The sequence below is a fragment of the Hemitrygon akajei genome, chromosome 6 (genome assembly GCF_048418815.1).
Source record: "Hemitrygon akajei chromosome 6, sHemAka1.3, whole genome shotgun sequence".
Lineage (NCBI taxonomy): Eukaryota > Metazoa > Chordata > Chondrichthyes > Myliobatiformes > Dasyatidae > Hemitrygon > Hemitrygon akajei.
In genome coordinates, this window is record NC_133129.1 from 170,153,994 (window position 1) to 170,171,772 (window position 17,779).

Here is a 17,779-nt window from a genome sequence, read left to right on the forward strand (position 1 = left end):
ATCCAGGCAACATCTTTGCAAGTCTCCTCTGCACCCTTTCTATATTTTCCACTGTAGTGAGGTGACCAGAACTGAGCACAATACTCCAAGTGGGGTCTGACCAGGGTCCTATATAGCTGCAACATTACCTCTTGGCTCTTTAACTCAGTCCCATGGTTGATGAAGGCCAATGAACTGTATGCCTTCTTAACCACTGTGCAGCAGCTCTGAGTGTCCTATGGATTCAGGCCCCAAGATCCCTCTGATCCTCCACACTGTCAAGAGACTTACCATTAATACTATATTCAGATATAGTATCATACTTGACCTTATCTGGTTTGAACTCCATCTGCCACTCTCAGCCCAGTTTTGCAATCTATCAATCTATCACTGTCCCTCTGACAACCCTCCATACAATCACAACACCCCCAACCTTTATGCTCTTTTTAGAAAAATTGTGTAATTTATGTTTACTTGTTTTCTTCTAAATATTTCTTATATGATACTAAGAGCCTGTTATGCTCCTGCAGGTTTTTCATTGGAGATGTATATTTTTCATATGACAATAAACTGTACTTAGATGAACTGACTTATGTAAATGGCACAGATTTCTGAAGCTCTTCACACCATCTCAGGACATAAGACAGGAATAAACCAATACATCTGTACAGCTAGTGTCCCAAGTACAGATGTCAGTTGCTGTTTCCTAGAACCACTGACATGATTTTAAATGCTTCCTCATAGTTTTGCAAGCTTTTTACAAAGAGAGAGACAAGTGCCACTCACACCTACAGGAACATGATTAACCTGACTAGGAACCACTGAGGTCATGAAAGACAAAAATGCAAACATTTCTTGCTTCTTTTTCCTTAATTACTGAATTAAATTATTAAATATGAAATAAGGAATCTCGGGGTCCAAGAATCCATGTTATGTTCTCAGATAGGCGCAGATTGGAGGGATCTAGACAATGAGCAGGTCAAAAGGGTTAGATTCATTAGACATCATTATGTTCTGCACAACATCATTGCCTGTTCCTGTGTTGCGGTCTTCTATGCAAGTATTGTTTTCCCACGGAGAGTAGAAGGTGTCTGAGGTCACTAACAGAATTGATGGACGCAGCTACAGTAATAATGGGCACAGTGTACACTGTCTGCAGGGGGTTGAGATTAGTTTGGAATGGGATCACGGTTTGTCCAAACACTGTGGGCTGAAGTGCAAGTTCCTGTGCTGTTTTATCTTCCAAGTCCATAGATCTCTGAAAGTGACTGCATAACTTAAAGTCATATGTCAAGCTTGCCTTTATAGGCCACTGAACGAGTTCAAGAGTCAGCAAGTTCTGTTGCGGCATTATAAAACTCCGGATAGGCAGCACCTAGAGAATTGTATTCAATTCTGGTTCCCCCATCCAGAAACCTTCCACTCTCTGAGGAAAATGAAATTTGCATAGAACATAGAAATATACAGCACAGGAACCCCATGATGTCATGTGAAACTAGTTAAGGTAATGACACCTAATTAACCTAATCCCTTCCATCTGCACATTGTCTAGATTCCTACGTTCTTTGCATAATCATGTGCCTATCTGAGAACTGAACACAGACCCTGAGATTCCTTATTTCATATTTAATAATACAATTCAGTTATCATTAGAAGGAGGATGTGGAAGCTTTTTGAAAGGTGCAGAGGAGTTTTGCCAGGATGCTGCCTGCACTAGAGGACACATGCTATGAGGGGGTTGGACAAACTCGGGCTGAATTCTCTGGAGTGGTGGAGACTGAGAGGAGGCCTGGTAGAGGTTTGCAATATTATCAAGGGACAGAGAGTAAACAGCCAGCATCTTTTTCTAGCATATATGTTCAAAGGAGATGTGCAGGGCAATTTATTTTCATACAGAGAATAATGGGTGCCTGGAATATGAGGCTGATATGACAGAAGGGTTTAAGAGGCTCTTGAAAGGACACATGAATATGCAGAGAATGGATGATATGGGCATGATTATGGACTTGTGTAGGCAGAAGGAACTAGTCTGATCAACTTTTAATTAGTAGTTTAATAAATTTTGCACAACATTGTGTTCCTGTGCTGGACTCTTACATGTTCCATGTTCTAAATTGCTGCCCATATTAGTTGCTTCAGGAAATCATTGGTTGCCCGTAACTACATTCCAGTCGACTGTATACAAATGGTGGGTTTGTGTGCAACCACTTTAAGTGAACATACATGTCGTCTAAAACAAAGCAAACTCAAAAGCACAAGCTTGGAGATTCATTCTCAGTAGCTACCTCTAATGAGCCTGTATAGTTGTGCGAGGAAGTTCTAGCCAGCCTCTGATTTCATTAATTTCTTGGTAACACTCTCTTTTGAGCTCAAGAGCAATTCATTTTCATATTTCTTAATATTTTCATTTCTCCTCCTTCACCTATTATTAATTTCAATACCGATTCAATTAATCAGCTTTCTTTTATCAATGGTGAATTATTTTCTCAAAGTCATATGGTTTGAAACTCAAGATAATTAAAGATTAAACTCAAGTAACATAATTCTGGACAGAATGCAGACTGCAGGGTTGGGTATCAAGAGTTCCTTGAACTATGCACATTATGTACCCCATACCGTAACTGTCATTTCCCAAGTCTTACCTATTGCAATCCACGTGGAGTAAGAGATGAGAAGCACTGATTGAGAGTGCAATTCGGTGCCACTGTCCATCAGCCAGTCGATATGGGAATACTTCTGTGCGAGGTTTACCATTGAAACAGTAATGATATCTTATCTCATCCCTTTGACCGCTGCTCTCCAATTCAAAATACCTGCATTTAGTACAAGCAACAAAGACAAGGTATTTAGCAGCAACATTCAGCATTAGCAGAATTTTAATAAATGCACTATATCTGTGAATCTTTAATATTAATAATTCCGGCCCTTTGAACCATGCCACCTTAGCAACCCCGATTTTACCCTAACCTAATCACGGGATAATATACCTGCTCGGTACGTCTTTGGACTGAGGGAGGGAACCAGAACCGTTATGTTTCAAGACTCAGAGACTCTTTACAGAATGATGCCAGAACTGAACTCTGAACCACCCTGAGCTTCAATAGCGGTGCACTAATCGCTACGCTAACGTTTATACATAATACTAGGCTCACTTTCTTCTAAGCATTTCAACTTCCTGGTAAATGCTACTAGTTCCTCACAAAAACAGCACTGGCATGCTTGTTCTGAAACTAACTTCAGACAACTCCTCTGATCTTTCTTTCCTACAGCATTCACCAGCTCCTTTCAACCAGACCAAGTTTCATCTTACAGATGAGCCACAATGTTATCCTTAAGAAGCAGAAAAGATAACTCATTAAAAGTTAGTGTTATTTTTTAAAATATACAACAGAAGTACATATTGAATTTCCCAATAAAACTTCAGTTTTATTTTTGTTGGCCATGAAAGGGACCCAACTTGAGTATTCTCAAGTTTAAAAGAACTCTGACAACGGGAATAAACAGAATCAACTTATTTGAATCAGGCTGCAAATGAAGACAAGAATCAGAATCAGGATTATTATCACTGACACGTGACGTGAAATTTGTTAACTTAGCAGCAGCAGTTCAATGCAATACATAATCTAGCAGAGAGAGAAGTAATAAAAATAAAAAACATAATAAAGTAAATCAATTACATATATTGAATAGATGTTTTTAAATGTGCAAAAACAGAACTGCTGTATTTTATAAAAGGACCATAATGAGGCCAATCAACCTATTGAATCTGCTCCCCCATTCAATCATCCCTTTCAACCCCATTCTTTTGCCTTCTCCCCATTAACTTTTCCATCCCTATTAATCAAGTACCTATTAATCTCCACTTTGAATATACCTAATGACTTGTCAGGCAAGATTACCCTTAAGAGAAGCATGCTGACTTTGGCCTATATCGGCATGTCACAGAAGAACTGAAAATATGATGAACGTGTACTTCCAGCATGAAAGTGAAGGCTAGTATAATTAGTACTATACTTAACTAGTAAACCAGATGCCTTCATCTGCTCTAGCCACGTACAGTAAAATTAATTAATTCCCATTATTTGATAGGTATTAATCTTTTATCATCTCAAATCCAAAGCTACTGTCATCAGCCCTTTCTAAAAAATTCAATCTATCATCACTGACTGCATCGATCTCCAAGACAAAACCAGATTGCCTGCAACCTCTATGTCATATTTGTCCTCAAGTTTCTAACTATATTTCGATAAGAATACTTATTGCCACCTATGAAACATTGTCCCACTGAAACAATCAGTGGTGCCTTTGCTATAGATGGTGAACTATGATTGATTAAGCTACCTGATCATTTCATGGGGTAATTAACCATTACTGCATTGCTGTGGATCTAGTATTGTTCAAGTTATTTAGAGATACAGCACGGAACAAGCCCTTCCGACCCAATGAGCCACATGGCCCAGCAACCCACCAATTTAACGCTAGCCTAATCACAGGACAATTTACAATAACCGGTTAACCTACTAACCAGCAGAGCACTTTCAGGAAAGGACATTTGTAAGGGCAAGCTTAATTACAATACTTTTGTTTTATGGTCACCTACTATATACTGATTCAAGTTTATAATTTCCAAATGTATGCAACTACTAATTTGAATATCTTATGATGGGATTTGAACTTGTGGCACTGAATCATTATTTGCCCTGTACTAATGGAGCAATAAATCCATTATGTATTATACACCTGCCCCTGTATTCACTGGTAATGCCCTTCTTCTGTATCTCCTATTCCAGTTAGAAAATCTCAGGCCCATTTCCTTCATTTTTTTGCAATCATTGTGTATTTTGCTTGACATTCTGTCATGCTCCTACTTTATTGCAAACTCATTTCCTCTGGATTATTGTCCAAATGTATTCTTTTGTGTTTGAACTCTGCAGCCTTGCTAGGAGAACGGAGATGATAAAGATCAGCTTTGCTAGCAGTGATGCTAACTGGAACAGTATCTTGCCACATGGCAAAGCTCACTAGGAGAGAAGATTGAAGTCAGACAAAGAAGAAAAGCTAAACCTAAAAGCTATGTGAGAGAAAGAAGAAACGATTAAACTTTTACACAGAGCACGCAGGAAATAATTTAAAATTTACGGTCAAAAATGAAAGCAAACTCAATAATTTAAAAGCGGAAAGTAGGACAAAGATAATGTGAAGCACAAACTGAGAATAATATATATATATATATCTACTGAGTCATGTGTTCCCATGAAATGCAGTATTGGGGAATTTTACAACTTGGCTCACACCGACAGTGACTACCGATGCAACCTATAGTCAAAGCGATAATATCGCAAACACACAAACTGTACAATTTATACAGAGATGCCCATTTAGAACTCAGTACATTGCAGCAAATGTAATGCTCACTGTAACTCACAAAGTAACAATTCCACACTAGATATGAATTTGTAAACACACACAATTAGTTTTATTTGCTTATTTAGGCTTTCCCACAGAGACCACTTGAGTAGTTGCAGAACGTAGGAACTATCCGGCAGATTTTAGATGATTCGTGAATAATTCTGACTGGAGCTCATTTATATACGTATAAAGAAAAAAAATTTCCACTTTATCTGCCTCATAGCAGCATAACATGATTCATACTTAAATTTTGTGCCGTGTTCTTATGATGTTAATTCAATCACTGTCATTTAACGAACACTGACGAGTCCCAACAATGTTTAAACTATGAGAAATTAGGTTACTATTTAATTGAATGTACAACAACAATAAATTGCGAAGGATTTAAAAAGTAACTGATTAACAACTGCTGATGAGTGAAACCATTCACAATTAATCTGGAAAACAAGTGGGGGGTTTTATTGTGTTAATTTTTCAACACAATAAAATCAACACAAAATTGTTATGTTGTAACAAAATAATAATACATTTATCAACCTACTGCTGCATTCATGTTTGGGATGACTCTGAAAGTGTTTTCTGTAGGAAGTCTGACACTTGTCTAAAAAGCTGCTCTTAATTGGTTTTTCATGTTATCTCCAAAGCAGACCTGGCAGTAACCAGCTACAGCATTCATCAGTATGTATCAATTCTACGTGAAGCAATACTCAGATAACCATTTCTCTCTTAGCCTAATGAACACGGGGATATTTTACATGAGGAGAAAGGTATTATCAACCTGCAGTCAACATGATTTATTCACTTTCTGGGAATCAATCAATAAATACCTATTTTGCTGTCTCATCAAAACAGAAGAAAATAGAAGTGCAAAACACAGCACCTCATGCCTCGTATTCAATGTCTTGATAGTGACTCTGCCCCAGACTTCAACCCTCTTCTATGCCAGCTCCCCAGAGCCCTCAAATCCCCCAGTTAAAGATCAGCTGCTTGGCAATGGCTGGGATTTGATGAGTGATTGAGGTTGAGGTCTTCAAGTTCCACGGAGTGGACATCACCAATAATCTTTCCTGATCTAATCATGAAGATGAGGCAGCCAAGAAAACTCACCAACACCTCTACTCCCTCAGGAGGCTAAAGATATTTGACACATCCCCATCGAGCCTCATTGGTTTTATTGACGCACCGGCAAAAGAATCCTTTCTAGAGGCACCACAGCTCAGTATGACAACTGCTTTACAAGAAACTACAGAGTTCTAGACATAACTTATCACAGCATGGAAACCAGCCTCCCTTACTTCTCAATGCAGCAGTAAAGCAGCAAGCATGATCAAAGATCTCACCCACCTCAGGCTTTATTTCCTCTCTCCTCTCCCAATGGGCAGGAGATACAAAAGCCTGAAAGCACATACCACCTGGCTCAAGGAGAGCGTCTCCTCTGCTGTTACAAGGCTACTGAATTGTTCCCTGGTACATTAGGGTGGACTCTTGACCTCATAACTACCTCTTTATGATTTTGCACCTTATTGTCTGTCTGCACTTTCACTGCAGCTGCTACAGTTTATTCTGCAACATGTTACTGATTTACCTTTTGCTACAGTCCATTACTGTTTTACCATACGCTACATCAATGCACTTAGAAATAAATTGATCTGTATGAAGTGTCTACAAGACCAGCCTTTCACTGTACCTCAGTGCATATGACAGTAATAAACTAATCCCAATTCCCAATTACCAACAGCAGACTCACTAATAAGTGGTTTGCGTTCTTCCAAGGCCACTGATTTCCAGATTTTTGTCACAACCTTGATTCAGCCTCTGAAGTCCAGAGGCGTGAAAATTACTGTCCTTGCCTTTGACACCAAAGCAGCAATTAATAGAACACAAGGAAAATGCATCAAACTGAAATTAGTGGGAATCAGAGGGGAAACTCCAGGTACTGGGAGCCTTGTGAAGATGGCAGCCATTGCTGTCTGTTGAAAGTCAATAGTCTCTACTTTAGGACATATCTCTAGGAGCATCTCAAGGCAGTATCTTCAACCCAACTGCTTTACTTTTCCCTCAATCCAAGGTTCAAATGCGGCTGTTCACGATCATTCTCATTGGCAATCAAAGTTCAAAATAAACTTATTATCATGAAAAGCTACACACAGTGAGAGACAGGTTGATAGGCAGGCAGACAATATTGAAAAAAATGAACCGTAGAGTTCTTGAAAGTGAGTTCATAAGTTGTGGAATCAGTTCAGAGTTTAAGTGAGTGAAGTTATCCACTATGGTTCAGCCTGATGGTTGAAGGGTAATAACTTCCTGAACGTGGTGGAGTGGGGCTAAGGCTTTTGTACATCCTCAGACAATGAAGCACCATGCCCTCTGGATAACATTCAAAGTCATGCTTCATGTATGGCAAGAACCATTTGCACCACCCAGTGCAAGCCAATAACCATTGCCAATTTAAAAATCCCTTTTGACACTTATTCTCATTATTGTTTCCCAACTCTTATTATCTATGCCCTGGAACCAATGACTAAGCACAAAGAGACAGTCTCTTCTACAGAAGATTTTTACCTATGTAACACACTGTAAGGTTTCACTGCTAATGTAATGACCCCTCTGCAATGTTTCACTGCTAATGTAATGGTTTCTCTGTAGCAGCAATATTTGGGTTATGACTAGAGACAACAGGGCTTTGGAATGTATGCTATCCAATGGGAGAAATGTTGTTCTTTCTTGTGAGTCTGGAAGAGAGATTTTTGCGGTCTTTTGTCGGTGAGAGGAGGAGGAAGACGCATGCAGAGAGAGCTGGTAGACCACCGGGCGGAGTGGACTGGGAGCGAAGGTCCGAAGGTCGGCAATACTCAGAGGAGGTCGATGGTTGATGCATAGCCGGAGCAGTGAGCTCCAATGTGAACTTTTGACTTTTTCCATAAAATGGGCCCTTTTACTTTTTATTTTCTTTACTAACCCCATATCCAGATTAAGATTTATAAATTTCAATCATTTAATTGTATATAGTGTGCTGTCGGATATTTTGCAGTGTGGATTTGTAACCGGGCAACACATCACGCAGCATCCACACAAATGAGATTTCTCAGTTTGGCCAGGCCAGAAGTTGTTTTCCCCTAGACGAACACGTGCTGGCCGAGCCTGAGGGTCACACCTATTAAAATTGCAAAGCGTTTTTCAGTCACGTACTGGGATTCCAAGATATAATTTATTGACTGGCTTAGGGAGCTAGACGTGAAAGATCTCCAGCCACCATTGATGGCAAGGCAGCCTGCATGATTGTCATCCCATCGACGGAGTTAACACCCATCATCTCCATCCGACAATATGGGGATTTCTAGCTGAAGGAATGGCCAAATCGTACAATCTCCATTCACAAGGGAAAAGTAAATCCACAAAAAACACCGTCACTTTCAAATTCTTCCTCAGATATCGTGCTCCCATATGTCATTATTACTTTGCTATCTTTTGATCAAAATCCTCCAGGGTACCCTACTATCAGAATAATATGAATTGCTGTTCCATTTCAAGGAAGATGTCTATCATTATCTACTGAAGGATAACTAGAGTCCTGCCAATAAACCATGCCAATGATACAAAATAAGTTAGAAAATGCTGACAGAGGACATAAATATATTTCAGAATGTATTCCAGTTTTGTTGAATGCAGAAGAATAGAGAAGAATAAACTGCAAGGTTATAAATTCACCTTTAGATTGGTGACAATAAACACTCTCTACAGTGATGGTGATTTAACTGAATTGTAGAAGCAAACAAACAAGGGGTATTATACCAAGCATCATCCACCTGAAGATGAATTTCATTCTACTGTGTAAATTATCTCCTTACCACATGGAATAATGTAACTCAGAAGCAGATCAGCACATTCCAGATGTCTACAGTACATTAAAATCATTCCATGCAGATCTTTCTCTATTATGAATTGGGATGACTCAAAACTAAGATTTCAAATTTCAACATTCAAAGTGAAATTTATTATCATCACATACAAACTTCAGATCCTTTTTCCTGTAGACATACTCAGCAAGATTTAACTCAATCTTGATTTTTATTTTTAAAACATGGAAGAGGCCATATTGCCCAACAACCCCCCCCTCCCCCACCCGATTTAATCCTAGGTTAATCACGGGACAATTTCCAATGACCAATTTACCTACAACCGTTATATCTTTTGGACTTTGGGAGGAAACTGAGACACCCAGAGGAAACCCTCACGGTCATGGGGAGAATGTACAAACTCCTTACAGACAGCGCCGGGAACTGAACTTGGGTCACTGGTATTGCAAAGCATTGTGCTAACCACTACTCCACTATGCCACCCCTCTGTTGTATCTTAAACTCAGCTAATATTTTAATGTGTTTAATTTTGCAAGCCAAGAACAATAAATAAGCTATCTAGTATTGACTGCATCCTCAAAATCTGCTAGTCTATTCGCCCAATGACCATTATTGGTTAAAGTTATAGATGGGGCCAATGACATGAACAGCAAATAGCTACAAAACAAAAACTACATCACCCTCACACTCCGACTATTCCCATCTTCCACCCCAGCTCCCTTATCTGATTTCAGACTCCACCATCCTCCTATCTGAAGGTGCATTATCTGAAGCGCCTTGGTGCCACTCACCTTCCAACCTTTTTCGCTATCTCCACTCTTCCCTCATCCATCCACCTATCACCTGGATCCACCTATGCTTGTTCTTAAGGCCATAAGACATAGGGGAAGAATTCGGATATTCAGCCATCTTCTGCTCCCCTATTCCATCATTACTAATTTAGTATCCATCTTAATCCTATTGCCCTGCCTTCTTCTCATAAGTTTTGGCACCCTGACTAATCAAGAACCTATCAACCTCCACTTTAAGTACAGTCAATGACTTGACCTCCACAGCTGCCTGTGGCAATGAATTCCACAGATTCACCACACTCTAGCTAAGGAAATTCTTTCTGATCTCTGTTCTAAAGGGATGCCCTTGTATTCTAAGCTCTGCCCTCTGTACTATCCTGTAAATATGAAAATGAATTTACTTGGTTAGATCACTAAGTTATAGAAAATATAGCATACTAAAGCATGCCATTTGCCCTGCTGTGTCTGTATTGGTCAAAAAAAGAACTAGCCCAATCCCATTTCCAGCTGCAAAGCTGTTTCCTAAAAAGCCAAGAGTTTTCAAGAACACACGCAGAATGATAGATGAACTCAACAGATCAGACAGCATCCATGAGGTGGAATAAACCTACTGAATCAGCTACCGTTGATTAGATCATTTTAGCTGCTGAATTCAGCCTGACCTGTTCAGTTATTCCAGTATTTTGTGTGTGTTACTCAAGATTCCCAGAATCTGCAAAATCTCTCATGTCTTCAAGTACATGTCACCACCCTCTGGCTAATGAAATTCCTCTTCATCTCTGCTCTAAAGCGACATCCATGTATTCTGAGCCATCTTGCCTTCTCATTATGCCCCTTCCCCTTGCCTCTTTATACTGGCTGTCTCCTCCTCCATCATTCTGTTGAGATGAAGGATCCTAAACAGAAACATCAACAGTCCATTAGCCCACTGAGTTCCTCCAGCATTTGTATGTTGTTTCCAATTCCATCTGCAGCCTTCTGTGTCTTCAGTGTTGTTCAGTTGCCATCTATAAAACCCACCTGATCTTCATCTCGAGACACTAGACGTTAGACATAGCACAGTACAGGCCCTTTGGCCCTCGATGTTGTGCTGACCCATATATCCCTTAAAAAAAGTACTAAACCCACACTACCCCGTAACCCTCTATTATTCTTTCATCTATGCACCTGTCCAAGAGGCTCTTAAATACCCCTAATGTTTTAGCCTCCACCACGATCCCTGGCAAGTCATTCCAGGCATCCACAACCCTCTGTGTAAAAAACTTGCCCCTGATGTCTCCCCTAAACTTCCCTCCCTTAACTTTGTACATATGCCCTCTGGTGTTTGCTATTCATGCTCTGGGAAACAGGTACAGGCTATCCACCCTACCTATGCCTCTCATAATCTTGTACACCTCTATCAAGTCCCCTCTCATCCTTCTACACTCCAAAGAGAAAAGTCCCAGCTCTGCTAACCTTGCCTCATAAGATTTGTTTTCCAATCCAAGCAACATCCTGGTAAATCTCCTCCGCACCCTCTCCATATCTTCCACATCCTTCCTATAATGAGGTGAACAGAACTGATCTTAGTCCTTTCCTACCTCCATTTGTGACACTTCACATGCTCTTGATCTTTTCAATGATTTCAAGTTCCCAGACCCCAAGCATCCTATTTTCACTATGGATGTCCAGTCTCCATACACCCACTTCCCCCATCAGGAAGGCCTCAAAGCTCTCCATTTCTTTCTGGACACAGACCCAACCAGTTCCCCTCCACCCCCACTCTCCTCCATCTAGCAGAACTGGTGCTCACTCTTAATAATTTCTCCATCAGCTCCTCCCACTTCCTTCAAACAAAAGGTGTAGCCATCATCACTCCCATGGCTCCCAGCTATGCCTGTCTTTTTGTCAGCTACGTGGAACATTCTTTGTTCCAAGCCTACACTGGCATCTCTCACAAACTTTTCCTACGCTACATCAATGACTGCATTGGCGCTGCTTCTTGTACGCAGGCAGAGCTCACTGATGTCATCAGCTTTGCCTCCAACCTCCACAATGCCCTCAAATTTACCTGGACCATTTCCAACACCTCTCTCCCCTTTCTCAATCTCTCTTTCTATCTCTGGAGACAGCCTATCTCCTGATAAAGATATCAGTAGATTCTCATTGATTCTCACGGCTACCTGGACTGTACCTCTCCCCAACTCTGTAACTTGTAAAACTGCCAACCCCTTCTCACAAGGCTTTTCATTCCAGAACTAAGGAGATGTCCTCCTCCTTCAAAGGAAGGGGATACCCTTCCTCCACCATCAACACTGCCCTCACCGGCATCTCTTCTATTTTTCACATGTCTGCCCTAACCCCATCCTCCCATCACCCCACCAGGGATAGCGTTACTCTTGTCCTCACCCATCACCCCAGCAGCCTCTGTGCCCAGCACATAATTCTCCGTAACTTCCACCATCTGCAATGGGATCCCAAACCCAAGCACATCTTCACCTCTCCTCCCCTCCACTTTTGCAGGGATCACTCCCTACACGATACTCTTGTCCATTCGTTCCTCACCATTGCTCTCCCTCTTGGTACTTATCCTTGCAAGTGGACCAACAAGTACTACACCTACCCCTGCATCTCCCTCACTACCGTTCAGGGCCTCCACCAGTCCTTCCAGGTGAGGCGACACTTCAGCTGTGAAGCTTTTGGGGTCATCTACTGTATCTGGAGTTCCTGGTGCAGCCTCCTGCTTCACTGAGCACCTATGCCCCATCCACAAGAAAAAGCAGGATTTCCCAGTGGCCACCACTGGGAATTCTACCTCCCAATATCTCAGTCTATGGCCTACTCACCTGTCGTGATGAGGCCACACTCAGGTTAGAGGAGCAACACTTTATATTCCATCTGGGTAGCCTCTGTCCTAATAGCATGAACATCAATTTCTTGAATTTCAGGTAACTGGCTCCTGCCCTCTCCTTCACCATTCTCATTTCCCTCTCTCACCTCATCTCCTTACCTGTCCATCGCCTCCCTCTAGTGCTCCTCCCCCTTCCTCTTCCATGGCCCTCAGTCCTCTCCTATCAGATCCCATCCCCTTCTACAGACCATCATCTCTTTCACCAATTGACTTCCCAGCTTTCTACTTCACCACTCCGTTTCACCTATCACCTGCTATCTTGTACCTCTTCCTCCCCTCGCCCACCTTCTTACTCTGATTTCTCATCCTTTTTCTCCAGTCCTAACGAAAGTCCTCGGCCCAAAACATTGACGGTTTACTCTTTTCCACAGACACTGCCAGGCCTGCCAATTTCCCCTGCGTCTTGTGTGCATTGCTTGGATTTCCAGCATTTGCAGATTTTCTCTTGTTTGGGATCTTCATCTTATTTATGACAGTAGAATATTTATCCCATCAACTATTCAAGTAGATCCAGAACTCAACATTCATAGCTCACAGACATTTTGGTTTAAAAAGCAGCTCAAAACTCCCCACATCAAGAAATGTACACAAATAGATAGAGAGCAAAGTCAAACTCAAAGCTTAGGAGAAGACAATGGCGCCTAATGGTGACTCTTTGCTTGCATCGTCTGAAACAGCTCTATTTCTATCTTTAATATCTCTATTTTTCCCTTTCAGGGTTCTTTTGAAGACCCTGACCTGGTGTTGCACACTGACTTCGGTTCTTTGCGGGAATGGGACTCGCTTTCGGGGTTTCACGACTGGCCGTTATTCGATATGCCAAGGATGCGGCCTAAGAGGTTAGCTCGCTTTCAGAGTTCCGGGATCTCGTGGCTCTGGAGACGGGCGGACCGAAGGTCGGTGTCTCTGCAGGAATCCGGGTATCATGGGAGACAGAAGATCAAAAGCAGCAAGCTGGCTGCTGGCTGTGTGTCCAGAGACCTGAGATCTTCAGGCACAGAGCTCGAAAAAAGCGACACAGCGGACTTTTAACATCGTAAATCAGAGAGTTGTTTGTTATGTGAAACAGAGACATCCCTTTCTCCCTTATTTGGGAGAGTGAGAGCCTGTGGTGTGTCGAATACTGGGTGAACGAGTAGTCTTTGTGGTACTGCAAGTCTGTGTCTTTGCTGATGCTTGAATGCTCGGTGGTGAGTGCCGATGTTTTTTTATGCTGGTGAGGGAAAGGGGATTGTTGCTTTGCTGCTGCTTACACGTGGGTGGGAGGGGACCTGGGGGTGGGGGGATTGTGGGGTTCTAACATTTAACTGTCATTCATTCTTTGGGGGCACTCCTCTGTTTTCATGGATGGTTGCGAAGAAAAAGAATTTCAGGATGAATATTGTATACATTTCTCTGATATTAAATCTACATTTGAAACCTTTGAAGTAATGAGTTAGGAGTGGATGAGGCAGATAGATAGAAACTACAGCCGACCGTGGAGTCGAGTACTGGGACCGTGTTCTTAAAATTCAAGTCAAATTTTTCAGGAGGATAACTATGAAATATTTCCATCTGTAGAAGATTGTAAAACCTTAAAACTTTTTCAGCTAATAGCAACTCATTCAGTATCGTTACTGTGAACTTTTAGTTTAACAGGTTGTTAACCAAAAAGATAACAAAATATTAACCAAAAGGAATATTGTATGTGGTGAAAATAGGTTCAAAGTACTTATCAAAGTATTTGTATGTTATCACATATTACCTTGAGATTTTATTTTTGCAGATTGTCACAGGAAAATAAAGAAATACAATTGAAATTATCAAAACCATAAACAGTGACTGACAAACTAATGTGTATAAGAAGACATATTGTGTAAATAAAAAAAAAATACAGAGAACATGAGTTGTAAAGCAAATCTATACTGGAAATCCCAGACCTATTTTTTAAAATTTAGTTCAAGGGCAATAGCCTTGTATATAATGGACATTAAGATAATCTGGTGGGCAATTACATTATATTGAATGAACTAACCAAATGCAGCCTTTAAGATCCAAGCAATTGATGATCCCTCTCGGCTGAGGACTGCATGCTCCACTAATCAGATAGAGTTTATGTGCGTTGACTAAAGAATGCAATTCTCAAGCCACAGAAAATGGCCGATGAGAGAGTGAGAGCTTGAGTAATTAGGACTTCCTGTCCTTTCCTTTCTACCACTTTTCAGTCTTCAAAATCAGACAGATCTCACTGGAATGGGATAAACCTTTCCCCACAACGTGATGCTCTGTAGTTTTGACTTGGTCTGTTATCTCGAAGTAGATGCTTTAAAGTTCACCTTGATGGCACTTCTAACAGATGTGCTGAATTGCTTGAATGGATAAGGAACCAAAGAGCTCATTCTGCATCCTGCTCCAAAGCAGAGACAACTGGCGATAACATGATGCATGATATTCATCTTATCCTTTTCATTGGGAAAATCAGTTGTTTTCTTTCAGATCTGACAAATTATTATCTGGAATTTTTACCTCTGATAAATAGTGAAGGTTTTAGAGGCTTCTTATGTATTCCTGCCTCCTTGGCAGTATGTACAGACAAGCTACACATAAAGAAGTGTTAAGTTTGGCAAGAAGGCATAATCCTTCCAACATCTGTAACTGTACACGAGTTAGTCATAATTAGAAGATAATTTATTGATGTAATTAAAAATCTAGCATCTGGCACATATCCCATGAGTCAAAAGTTCAAGCATGCTGATGAATTTTGAAAATCAAATTTAATAAACATTAATATTCTCCGTGACTTTAAAAGTAATATATTCCATACAAAATTTTCATTCTCAGAACCAGCAAGCAACCATATCAAATGTCTTATATTTCCTCTCAAGCTCGATCAGCAGCAATATTCTTTCACATCAGATCATACCTCACACTCGAAACTTCCCACAGCCTGCTAAAATTAAAAATTCTGCAAAGTATGAATTTACACTTTCCACACCATAAATGCAGTTGATTAATCAGTGTGCATGAGCTAGTACACAGAGAGCGTTGATATGAATCATCTATTTAACCTACACAATTCGACAGTCATATAGATATTCCACTCTCTCTATCCTTCTGAATGGATCACTGACAATTCTGGAGAGCTTTCTCGGTACAGCTTTCTCTGTGGGAACCAATTGCCAGTCAGCATTTCATAAACACTTACAAGTATTTTCAAAACTTTCAAAACTGCCTTTAATGATAGCAAACTCTGAAGTGTCTGTTAAAGCACCTTCAAGGCGTCAAAGGTCTCCACCACATCACATTGAACAGATGGGCTTGATCCCATCAGAGCCACGCACCAGCTCCGGCTGATAAACAGAAGCTATATGGAGATCTACACAAGTTACATGAACACTTCCTATGGGATGTGGGTATCTCTGGCAAAGAGCAACACTTCAGTGACCTTCCCTAGTTGCTCCATGAACCAAATTGGCCATTTCAGAAGATAGATCAGACTAGGTTTGGGGGTATGTATGGGTTTAACAGGATAAGAATGCCATATTTCCCTCCCTGAAGGATATTAGTGAGCAAAGCAGCACTTTCCCAATGACCTTATAACTTCACTACCCTTATTCCAAATTCATTAATCTATTGGTATTAAAGAAGACATTTATTGGGATTTGAATTTCAAAACAATTAGACAGGTCTCTGACAACTATTCCACTATTACATACAAGTACACAGCCTATTGTCAGCCAATAGGATTTCTGACTCTATTGTATTGGCTAGCTGTAGTCAAGCCCTGTAACATGCTGATTCTGATTGTTAATAAACAGGAAAATGACTCAGTTGGTCCTTTCTCCCTCTTTCGGCCTGCAGCCCATTTCAGCAGTTATCCATCCCATTTCCCAGACTTGTACTTCATTTTCTATGCATGTCCCCTGCTCTATAGCCACCTTGCCTGCTGTTTTACTTTCCCTTTTGTTATTTATCTTCGAATTGTCTATGGACAATGCTTGTACTTTGAAAATTTCACTGCTTATCTGTGTAATGAATATAGTGCATACCACATCCAGAGAATCAAATTCATTTCAATTTAGAAATCTAATTAAGTCATCAGATGCTTTCTGTACAAGCAACACTTTCTTTTCTGCCATAGCCCCTATCTTTCAAGGTTTCCAATTAATTTGCGATGGATAAATTTGCAGAACATACTGACAGTGATGCTATTAATTGAACCTTTCATTACACTGAGTCATATAGCATGGTAGCAGGCTCCTCAACCCGTCAAGTCTCCACAGACCACTTAGCACACGTTTACACTGTTCCCATTTTTAACTCTTCCCACACTCCCCTCAACGGCCCTGCAGATTCTTACCACAAGTGGACACACAAGGGTAATTTACAGTGGCCATTGACCTTCCAACCTACACATCTTTGGGATGCTGGGAAAAAAGTGGAGCACTGGAGGAAACATACACAGCCACAAGGAGAATGTACTGACAGTACCAGAATGGATTAAACCCAGGCGGAAGAAGCTGTGAGGCAGCAAAACTGCCTGCTCTGCCAGTATGCCATTCTCCTTGTCAAATGGAGGTTAAGATTCAGATAAAGCAACAAAATCAAAACTCTTAAAGAACAGAAGGTAGTTCTAAGAATCAAATTAATATTCTCTCCTATGAGAATAGCCCATCCTTTTGTCTTTGTGTGCTCAGCATAAATTAATGCAAGGAACATCACCATGTGGGCAATAACCAGCAATATTCTCAGTTATATTGATGAATGTTTTACAGGGAAAGCTGACAGAAGGACATGAACACTCTTTTCCTTTTACAACAGTCTAAGGAGTTCGTACATTCTTCCCATGACTGTGTGCATTTCCACTGAATACT

At 40.7% G+C, this 17,779-nt stretch overlaps 1 protein-coding gene across 6 annotated transcripts in view; it reads right to left on the minus strand.

Moving 5' to 3' along the window:
• The window catches only part of LOC140729684 (protein kinase C-binding protein NELL1-like), a 915,540-nt gene that overhangs the window by 883,954 nt on the left and 13,807 nt on the right, over positions 1-17,779 (minus strand). For all 6 annotated transcript variants that reach the window (XM_073049744.1, XM_073049741.1, XM_073049746.1 and 3 more), the window contains exon 4: positions 2,622-2,792. In XM_073049744.1, coding sequence (XP_072905845.1) covers positions 2,622-2,792 — 171 coding nt within the window. The remainder of the gene's footprint in view (positions 1-2,621; positions 2,793-17,779) is intronic.